Source organism: Podarcis pityusensis (assembly GCF_964106645.2).
Source record: "Podarcis pityusensis genome assembly, chromosome: 10".
Taxonomy (NCBI): Eukaryota; Metazoa; Chordata; class Lepidosauria; order Squamata; family Lacertidae; genus Podarcis; species Podarcis pityusensis.
In genome coordinates this window covers 31,227,057-31,237,938 of record NC_138035.1, presented here as the reverse complement: position 1 = coordinate 31,237,938, position 10,882 = coordinate 31,227,057, and the positions used below count along the sequence as shown (strand labels likewise).

The following is a 10,882-nucleotide window of genomic DNA, read 5'->3' as shown; positions in this document are numbered from 1 at the left end:
CCATGCGACAGAGGAGGTCACAAAAGAGAAGATGATAGTTCTTAACTTTTTTAAAAAAATAACTTTTCTCTTTTCAAAAAAAAAAAAAAAGTGTCCCTGAATTCTTTGAAAAAAATCTGGTAACCTTATATTATCATATTTGGTGGGTAATGCCAAAACAGGAAGAGGGCACAGAAGATTTATATTTTAAGGTGTAGATTTATTAGGGAATGAATGTTGGGTGATTGGTTCAACGGCACATCATATGGGGACTTCCGGCAATGCAAAATGGCAGGCGCCACTGCCGAGGGGGAACCGGGGATGCCACAGGAGTTACCACCCTAGGCTCCTTTGAGAGGAAGGGTGGGATAGAAATTTTATAAATAAAAAGCAGGGATCTTAAGGACAGGAGGACAAGCATCCATGCTAGGCATAAAAGCCAAGACCTCCAAGTTCTCTGCTTAACTCCTCCTTACAAACACACACCTTGACTTCCAATTTGCTGAGGAATTGCGCCTTTAAAAAACAAAATTGAACACTGAGTTGTGTGAGAAGCCAATTCTTGCAACCTCTGCACCAAGGTAATATGACAGCTATCTTTGGTGGAATTTCCAAGTGACTTCCACAAGGCATATGGTGAAATGTTGATGTAAAGCTATAGCACAATCTTATTTAAATTTTTTAAAGCACACGAGGCAGCATGTTCTGCAGAAAAGTCTATAATTTTTTGCTCACTCCTTGCCAAGTTTTGCTCACAAACTAGCAAGTGTTATTTGAAAGCTGTATGCAGTTGTAGATGGATTATTGTATGGCTTAAGTACATTTCTCCCTGTGGGCATTACAAGCTGATAGTTTCAAGATTTTATCTAACTAGCACACAAGGAATTTTCCTGTCCCCCAGCATACAGAATGTGAAAAAGGCTATGCATCTTATGTTGTAGAGACATTCAAAAACAGCCACACAATTGTGGAAAAGTTGTTTTATTTCATAATTTCCACACAGTCACAGACCATGCACTAGACCTTGTTCTTCCAACTCCCTTACACAGCATTAGGGCTTGAGAGAGGCTGAAGAATCTAATTCCTTTCTCTTCAATATCTTGGACACACAGACACTAGAAGTCGTCTACAATTTACATAATTAAGTTGTCGCATTAAGAATTTTAACAGGTTTGGAAGATCAGTAGTGGAGTTTGACAACAATGAAGGACTTCAAGTTGAGACAGATGGTCCCCACCCTGCAGTTTAGAGGCAAATCACATTAGCTGGTGTGACCTAAACTTCAAGATAGTATGTCGATGCTTTCCCAGGGTTCAAGAATGCAGCAGCAGACTTCAACTTCTGGGCCTATGACAATCATTCATTTTATACCAAGGCCTCCCCATTCCCCATGATATGGGGGAGCAGCTAGACACTACTGGCATCTACAATTTGTTCTGACATTTCACATAAGGAGTCCACAAGTGCTTAAGACCAAACCCTCCTATATATACCAATACACATGCATTTTTACTGAATACTGGTGGCGGTGTAAACGTTCTTCAGAATGAATCATCTAGTCACATAGCAGAATTGGTGCAATATTGTTATAGCTGTCCCGCATAGCCTGTCCTGCATCCCCTGCCACAGAAATAAGGAATAGCCCAGACATGCTTCTCCCAACCATCACCACTTTAAACTTTGTGTTGACTGTCAAAAGCATGGTCTCTTATTTCCTACTCGTGGAATTATGTGCACCTACCATACTAAGAAATAGGCTCAAATCCCTCGTCCTCTTTTAGGTGCCTCAAAGAAAGAATTCATTACTTTGAGAAAGGAGCAGCTAAAGCAATTAAAGTGAATACTACAAGTGTGTCTTGCTGGCCTAAGCCTACATTCAATACGCATTTAGCTTCATGGCAACATGTCTTGGTCAAGGCTTCTATTAATTATGTTCCTAGTCAGTAATAAAGCATTCATTTTCTTAACTGAGCATGTAATGATATGCATTTGAGAAGCAGAAAAGCAGGAGAAACTAGATCCCTCCTACTCTCCTTGCAGGATCTCCCTGCTACCATGCTGCAACTTTGAAACAAGCAACAGAATGGTGGCAAAGAGGAAACTGGATGAACACAGAAGAGGTCAATGTGGGGTTTCGTACAACTCTTAAAATATCTATTCATGTTCAAATAGCAAGGTCTCCATCCCCCTAAAATCCGCATGCATCCATGTCAGCATGTGTGGCAGGAAGACTCGTACTGGAAGGACGGCTGAGAGATGAGTGAAAAACCTGGTGTTTTCCCAGGCTATGTATTACCAGACACCCACACACAACCTTTCAAGTCTTTGGCTGTAAATCTGGTGAGGCTTAAATAACCGCAACACTGTTTCTCTGCTGTGCAACAAATACCATCTAGCAGACAAAATTGAAAAGACAGACTGTTGGGGGGGGGGTTACCCAGGTTAAGTTGGTATATAGATTAAAGACTCCACTCTGGAACCACACCAAAGGCTTAACTTATTAACATAAGCACCACCTTAAAAAAAAAAAAAGAACAGGAAAGGGCACTTGTTCCTTATACTGTACCTACAAATTATCTCATTATTTATGGTGCCTTTTCAGCAGCAAAGGTGAGCGTTTCAGATGTGAAAACAGGGGAGCCATGCCTGCAAAATTACATACAACCATAGCAATGCTTGTCACGCAGACTCAACACACAAGAATCTCGCCACTTAGGGTACCCCCTGTTACTTTTCTTTCTTTTTTGGTGATGGCAGCAGTAACAGTTCCAAACATTCCTGAGAGATAAGACATTCACAGTCAATGCCCATTTCATGTCTGCAGAGCGGGAGACATAGCTAGAGTGAGCGGCCACTCCCTGAGCTGTGCCACTATCTCGAGGAGCAGCCAGAGATGCAGAGCAGCATTGCGTAAATTAAAGCTGATGACTCCTTAAAAGCAGTAGGGGCAAGGTGATTAAGCGTGAAATGTGCCACCCTCTTTAAAAGTGTATTAAAAGCACAATTTTACTTTTTATTCAAGCTTTCTTTTGCCTTCCTGTAGAACCTTCGTCTCTTGTTTCTAGTGACTAGTCATTTTATGGACCTAAAGTTTGGCAGGTACAAGGTAGTGACCATTAATTCTAGCAATTGGGTGATGAAGGTCTGAACCTCAACTACTCCTCATAGCACACTCCAGTCGCAGTGCTTTCAGCAAGAATTTGAATGTTCAAAACGGAAATATTTGAAAATATGGTGCCTTACTTCCAGAGCTACTTGTTCTATGTCACAATAAAAGCTAAAGAATGTGTTTTCCCTAGCAGTTTGCATTTTCTTGGGCAGATACCACTTGTAGTGGGAAGTGTTCTTGATAGCCACATACAAGAAACTGCTCTCCCTACATTCTTCTAGACACATTAAGGGTCTAGCGCCAGTTTTGCAAACATGCATGCAATAAAAGAACCAAATTTGTGTACATTGAAGGGCATCAGATTGGCTGGGGAGTTTATCCCCAGTTTCCCCAAAATGCGGATACATTGGTGAGAACCTATGCAAATGTGCAAACTCTCTCTGGACACCCCCCCCACGGCAAATATAAATACAATCAATGCACAGAGCTCACACAAATACATTCTCCACTATAAATATTTCTATTGAAACTTTTCATCCTGACTGCCATGCACTTTGGGGTGTGAGAGGAACAAAAACAAACTCCCACACACAAACCAACAATAGGGGACTGAATCCCTTAGGGGAAGAGGGCACAGAATCACCATATTTAGATGTTTCCAAAAATTGGCAGTAGGTTACTGGCCCAATCCCACACTTTCCTAGGTGGGAGTGAGAGTTTTCAGTGCAACAAGTCATAGCATATTACTGGGGTGGCGGGTTGCAAAGGGTTGGGGCAGGCAGTTGGGACCACAGCAAGGACTTTCTAATAGACCGAGCAGCCAATCCACATAACTTCTTGCCCCATGGGACAATGACTACGCGGGTAATGGAACTGGACTAATAGCACCAAGAAATCTAATGGACCTCCCCGGTCTCACGGTATCATGAAAACGGAAAGAAAAACAGGACAAACTTGTGAAAAGAATGGGGCAGGTTATGCATATCTCACTCAGGATGTGTCAGAGAGAACCTGTCGTGGGCAGGAAGCTCCAACACTGTTCTCACGTATAAGGCAGCTATTCTGTTTGCAGGAGGACCTCTGGTTCCGAAAGGGAACAGTACAGAGTGTAACCCAACTCATCCACCTCTTCAGGAGTAAGCTCTGAAAACAAGTTCACCTTGGGATTCAAAGCGCTGGGAAGGACCCCTGCTTCCAAATAGCCAATGAGCCCTTTCAAGGCCTGCAGAAAACGGTCAGCGAGCATGTCTTGTGACCAGTCAGTCTCCTCCAGGTGAAGTATGACGTTGGTAAGCTGGCTGGCAGAAAGGTGACTCAACGCCGGGTTCAGCTTGCATATGGCCTTGAGGATCTTGAGGCACAAGGAACGGCAGCCAGAATCAGCCTGGTCTAAGGCCCGCAGGCGAGCTGTCTCTGCCGGCCGAAGACTGAGCCGCCACAGATTATCATACTGGGCCAGTCGGTGTGGTTTGGCTACCAAGACAGTGTCACCTAGTGTCACAGATGGCAAGAAGTCTATGAAAAGGCGCCGATCTCTTTCATACTGGACCTCCAATGTCAGAGATTCCAAGGGTGCTGCTGGACGGATCACGTAGTCTAGGAGGGTCCCAATAGCTGGCCAGTTGATGGAGCCTGCCACAACTTTCTCAAAGGTGCCAGACACTGCCCTGGGTGAAAGGTAGCCCCCCACCACACAGCGGTCCCAGTAACTGCTACCACGAGGGAAGTATTCTGGGTTTTCCCGACGTACCAGGCAGAAGCCAGGGATGTTCATAATGGTGTCTTCACCTGGAATGCAAGACCACAGGTTCTGTTCCAACACCAGAGGAACCATGAGCTGGATGTGATCAGCAGTCACAACCTGCCGGGGGGAGAAAAAGAAGAGGTTTTCTAAGGCCCTTAAAAGGCCACACTATTTGGCTAAGGGGAAGGCTGGAATGCAAAGGAACGTTGAGCTGGGATCTCTATGATGCTCGGTGCCGTGCTAGAACATGCTGATGTATCAGAGGCAGCATTAGAAATAGTTCCTCATAAATTAAACAGTAAGAAGGAAATAAAAGCAGAGTTTATGCTTCAAAGAAACTACCACCTTATTGAGATGCCATTCACATGCTCAGTGATGATTTGCAGATAGGCATTCCTTAGATACAGACCAGAGAGACAGACGGGGGAGTTGCCTGAGTTTTAGTGAATAGGAGTAAGTCTGCATGTAGGTGAAGCTTACCTGATGTTTTTAATTCTGTAGAGGTTGTGCAATTTTTTTCTTGAGATGTTTTGAGTATTTAGTCATATATAGATTTAAATGTGTTGCAACCTATCCTAAGCCCCTCAAGTGGAGTGCATTTACATTAACTAAAGCCCGAGAAGAATGCTAAGAATGTAAGAAACGAAGAAATGAAATTGCTTCCTCAAAATAAAACGTAACTGTTCACATTTATGGTGAATGCAATAAAAGAGCCAAGGGCATATAATAGAAAACAGGGAGCCATTCACTGAATCAGACCATTGTTCTATCTAGCTCACAATTGTTTATTCATCAACTGGCAACAAATATCCAGGGTTTTTCACACAGGAGTCTTTCTCAGACCTACCTGGAGTGGCAGGGGCTGAACCTGGGACATTGCTGCTTCTATGTTTTTATTGTCAAAAGCCAAAAGACAACTATTTAAAGACTGAGTTTGATGAAACATGATACGTTTCTCCAAGGAAATCACTATCACCATTAGGTGTAAATTTAAGTTTTATCTAATACAAAATACTACACATAGAAGTGGGAAGAATTGCTCACTTAAAGGCTATATGTTCATCAGGGTAGCATGAAGGAATGGCTCCCATGCCCATTATGTATTGAAAAGAACAGAAGAGACTAAATAATGTAGAAGGACCATGCACAGTCAGGAACAGATGTGGGCGAGAAAAGATAGAGAAAGATTTGAATCTTGCTCAGTCGGAAAGAGAGGACATTAAAATTGCAAAAAGGAGGGAAAGTACTTTACAGTGGTACCTCGGGTTACATACGCTTCGGGTTACATACGCTTCAGGTTACAGACTCCGCTAACCCAGAAATATTACCTCGGGTTAAGAACTTTGATTCAGGATGAGAACAGAAATCGCGCAGCGGCGGCAGCAGGAGGCTCCATTAGCTAAAGTGGTCTTCAGGTTAAGAACAGTTTCAGGTTAAGAACGGACCTCCGGAACGAATTAAGTACGTAACCAGAGGTACCACTGTATAGTATTGGGGAGAACAAATTATTTCCTATGCAAGATCAAATCACAAAAAAGCCAAGAAACATGACCACAGACAATTCTAGGCACAAGAACATGATGCTGAGAGAAACACTGGCAACAATAAAGTTTGCATGTTCTCTTTCTCTATCACACCTATTGAAGAATATGTAAACCTTCCCACCCATCCAAATTACCTGCAAATCATCATAGAGGCTACCACTCAGGTACATTTCACGGAGAGGCATGTCTGGCAGCTTGGCACGGAGGAAACCACGTAGTTCTGCACATATATCTACAGCAGCCTGCTTGGCTTTCGCTTGCTCTTCTGTAGGGATGGCCACCTTCCTCCGGTAATACGCGAACAGCTTCTCTTGCAAGGACATTCGGAGGCGGGACTTCTTCAGCTCCACCTGACTCTTCTTGATGGATGATTTCTGCTTTGTGGGTTTGATCAAATCTGCCAGGGTAGGTTGGAGAGAGAACAGCAGGCCTCAATATTGCACCACACAGGATTCATTAGGTACAAATTGCCTGTACTGAATTGCACCTCTATTGAATTTGGAAACACTGGGGATTAAACTATGTGAGACAAAAAATCATTGACCATACTTTTAACCTTTCTTTAAAAGTAATGGCAATGTGCATCTTGATACAGACAGCAACAACACCCTTTAATTCATGTCATTTTCCTGACAAAAACAGTACAACCTCCTAGCTTTAATCTTCCTTATGAGGACAAACTGAAAAGTACCCATGTGCTCTTCCTGCACACTGTTAGTGTTATGATGTAGTGATATAATTTCTCTTATATATATGATAATTGTAATAATTTGGACAGTCTGTTTTCTGTAAACTGCTTTGAGCACAAATATCTTTGTTGAAAGTACAGTGTAAAATAAACTGACTGATTTGAAAAAGATGCTCTTGTTCCCTGGAGATTTTCACATAAGGCACTAGAACAGTACTTGTCAGGAATACATTGGGTCAGCAGTATTCTTCCTCAGAAGAATGTGCTGGACTTACTGATCTGTAGGCTCTCTTCCAAAACTAAGATCCTTTCTTAACTAACTGTTTTTAGACACCAGAACATGTAAAGGTGAAAGGTTTACCTGTTTGGCAACCAACTTATGTAAGAAGTTGCAGAAGAGTTACAGGATGTCCCTCACCTATATCAAAATCTGAAGAATCAGTGGGAAGAGTCTGCAGAGAGCGGCTAATATTAGTCTTCATATCTTGGTTCAATAACCGAGATGATGATCCAAGCCAACTTGGTTCCTCCCAGCTTCTCTTTCCTGACTGACTCATGCGAGTGGGGCTGGCTGGAGCACTGATTGCCCGGTCATACATCTGAAGCAATAAAGCGGGGAGACAAGAAATTAAGTGTATGATCCAGTCAAAAGCCTTCATTTCCACAGCCTCCCTCTGTAGAACCCAAAGGTGAAACCGTCCTGGAAGGCCTGTAAACTCCATCTTGGTAGTCAAGCAAACATGGGACTAAACAATGTGAGCTGTAAAATGAGCTTATCTGCTTGCTTTGAAGCCTTGACTGCTGGCTTGGCTAGTTGGGAAAAGGGAAGCTTCTACCTGTCAGCTACCCACTTATCTGAGAGATGGATGTGAGTGGGGAACAGGCCCCTAAAACAGTGTGATTAATTGGATTATTTCTGCCAGTTTATATAGCTTGTTTTCTGTATAAGTAACACACAAGCCCCTCAGAGTAGCCCCTCAGAGACGAAACATGGTGGTGCTTATAGCTTCAGCGTCCATCCTGAGGTGTAATGGCAAGGAATTCTATGTTGCCTTGTATGTCTCTTATATATATATCCTTATAATAAAACATTAGAACTGATTACTCTGGTGTTTTGTGCATCTTTCTTTGGAATCCCTGCAACTGGGTCCTTCAGAGCACCAGTCAATCCTTCACTTTGGTCTGTATTTGGACCCACAGGACAGAAAACTCCCATTGCATCTTTATCATACCCCAAAGTTTAGACACCTTTTCACTCACAATGTTCACTCTTACCCGCTTAACAGCCAAGGTGGCAATCCCCAGCATGGCAGCACCTCCCACACCCAGGACAAGTCGAGCATTGGACAATACAAAATCAATGGCTGTGCCAATGCCATTGTCATCCTTCTTTCCTTTGCGCTCTCCAGCGCCTGCCATTGCTCCTTTATGGGAAGAGAAAAACCAAACACAACTGTTAACATATTTCATTTTGCCCATTTGTCATTCTGTGCTTCCTGATTAAAGCTAGAATCTCACTCTGTCCCACTGGTGGTTACAAAGAACCTAATTATCCATTCTACCAAACTCATCACGGGATAACATGCTTCACAATCCTTAAGTCATTTGTACACACAACTCTGACACAGCTTAGGCTGAGATTTCCCCGAGTCCTTTCAGTGAACTTCATGGCTGAATAAGGAATTGAATGCAGCTCAACAACCAAACCCAAGTCTCTGTCTTTTACTGCTAAATAAAACTAAGTTCCTAAGGCAAATGAGAATATATGAAAAACGGTATGCTCTTTAAAAATAAACTCAAGACAAAATTATCTCAAGTTTTCATAAACTGATTTCCAGATCATAAAAATAGTTGTAATAAGAGAAAGAAATAGATCTTTCCACTATGAAAAACCATCAAAAGCTAGATGGGAGTTTTCCCAACCCCTGCAGTTATGCATTTCACTTGTTCTTACCACCAAATGTATAGGTCACTCCTTGCAGTGTGATCTGCAAGCCTCCTGGAACTACTCTGGCTCCCATATATCCTAGTCATGTTACATTTAGTCATTCAAAGTAGTGCTTTAGGACAGATCTACAGTCATTTATAAAGATTCTGAAGAAGTAAGAGAGCACTTTCTGCCTGGAAAACAACCTACCTGGGGTTTACTGCATCTGTGAAGAATGGGGAATACTCCCAGGCAGGACACTTTTGGGATTCCTTTTTCAAGTTTGTACCACACAGCCAATATTGACCATCTAGCCCAGATGGTCAAAAGCGTTGATGAAAAGAAAAGTGGTGAGAAAACAGGTGGGGGCGGGAAGGGAAGTCTCTAAACCAACCCCCCGAGTTTGGAGTGCAAGAAAGCCTGGCCCTTCTCCAGCTGTCTCTCCTTATCTTTGAGCTGCTCAAGATGTTGATTCTTGCGGAATTCACGTCGGATTGTGTCGAAGTAGAAATCACGGTCAGTATAGCGCAGGCCACGTCCCTGACGCAGCAGAGCGCGATAGAGGTTCAGCACTGCTTCACGGGTCCACGCTGCCATGAAGGATGAGTGGAGGGCGGGCAGACTGAAGGCACACAGAATAAACAGAGACAATGAAACAATCCGGTATTTTTGCAAATTATAATATTTAGCCATGTTGTCAATTGTGTTTTATCCAAGAGGTAATAATATCAACAAATAAGAGAAATACATCTATTTAAAGCTCTATCCATTACAACATCCTTCAAAGTTATCCTTTATTTATTTTCTAAGCAAAAGACAGAGAAGACTCCACTAGACAGAGTAAAAGAAATGCCAAAAAAGGTTCCAAAAGGTGAGGAAAAGCCTTTGAAAAAAATACAACCTATATTCACATCCCACAAAACTAGGTATGAAATCTCAAATGGAGATGCAATCAAGCACCCTGTGGCAGCGTTGCCTCTATCTAGGCCCCACAACTTAATCGGAAAGTTGGGTTATGGGGAAACATCATATATGTATTTTAAATTAAATTATTGTGAAGTCAGATTTATTAAAAATTATTGTGACGTCAATCTCCTGGCAGACTTAGAATGAATCTTGAAATATAGAGAAAGTATCTAGCAAAATGTTCTTGATAATAAATGGGAAAGCAAAACAATAACGAAATGTGTATAGACTAACAAAATGTAAAATAGCACAATGAGAAGAATCGGAAGTTAGTGTTTATGGTGTGTGTATGTTGTAGTGTGTGTACTGTGTGTGGTATATACTGTATGTACTAAGTTAATTCTTATAAGTTATATGTAAATTGATGTTAATTGCTGTACAATAAAGGCTGTTTAAAAGAACAAGACAGTAAGCAGCATCGGAATCTGGTGGATTTCGGAGATGGCGGTGACGGCGACTGGCAGATTTCCCCTCTCCCTCCAGCCTACCACAATACGAATTATATAGATATAATTATTAATATATATATATTGAGTGCACGATGAGGAAAATGAAAGGCCCTCAGAGGAAACTGGAACTCAAGAGATCAAGGAGCTCTTTCTCCCCTCCCCTCCGAGCCGGGGGTCCGAAGGAAGAGCCCCGCCAGTCCCACCGAGGTTGGGGCGGCCCTATGGCTCCGGGCGTCTCCCCCGGAGGGAAGCGGGGGGTTGGGGCTAAGGGCAGGCCCTTGCTCTCGGTACCTTCGCGGAGGAGAGGAGACCGTCGCGTTTCAGGGGCTGCTCGGAGCCCACCTCTTCCCGCTCCCGGCACAGCTCCCGGGGTCACTCGGCAAGATGGCGGCTTCTCTTCCGGGGCACGACCTCCTTCGCCATGGAAACGCCAAGAAGAAAAAAATCCACAAAAGGCCCCGGCTTCCCGTTCGGCC

At 43.0% G+C, this 10,882-nt stretch overlaps 2 protein-coding genes across 2 annotated transcripts; both read right to left on the bottom strand.

Annotated features, from left to right (window-relative positions):
* Positions 1-944: 944 nt before the first annotated feature.
* On the bottom strand, positions 945-9,341 carry MIEF1 (mitochondrial elongation factor 1). The gene is made up of 5 exons (XM_080971397.1): positions 9,202-9,341; positions 8,340-8,488; positions 7,483-7,663; positions 6,511-6,773; positions 945-4,949 (listed from the first exon to the last, which is right to left on the bottom strand). The coding sequence occupies exons 2-5, from the start codon at positions 8,481-8,483 to the stop codon at positions 4,146-4,148; spliced, it is 1,392 nt and encodes a 463-aa protein (XP_080827523.1). The 5' UTR covers positions 8,484-8,488; positions 9,202-9,341; the 3' UTR covers positions 945-4,145.
* Positions 9,342-9,344: 3 nt separating this feature from the next.
* On the bottom strand, positions 9,345-10,882 carry MIURF (mitochondrial elongation factor 1 upstream open reading frame). The gene is made up of 2 exons (XM_080971417.1): positions 10,698-10,882; positions 9,345-9,613 (listed from the first exon to the last, which is right to left on the bottom strand). Exon 2 carries the CDS (start codon positions 9,586-9,588, stop codon positions 9,376-9,378), a length of 213 nt encoding a protein of 70 aa, XP_080827543.1. The 5' UTR covers positions 9,589-9,613; positions 10,698-10,882; the 3' UTR covers positions 9,345-9,375.

Excerpts from the sequence above, each read along its gene's own strand:
- MIEF1 (XM_080971397.1), bottom strand. The coding sequence starts at position 8,483 with ATGGCAGGCGCTGGAGAGCGCAAAGGAAAGAAGGATGACAATGGCATT. Across the intron at positions 6,774-7,482 it reads TTCTTCAGATTTTGATATAG|ATTTGATCAAACCCACAAAG; the intron begins GTGAGGGACATC and ends CTACCCTGGCAG. Across the intron at positions 4,950-6,510 it reads GCCTCTATGATGATTTGCAG|GTTGTGACTGCTGATCACAT; the intron begins GTAATTTGGATG and ends TCCCCCCGGCAG.
- MIURF (XM_080971417.1), bottom strand. The coding sequence starts at position 9,588 with ATGGCAGCGTGGACCCGTGAAGCAGTGCTGAACCTCTATCGCGCTCTG.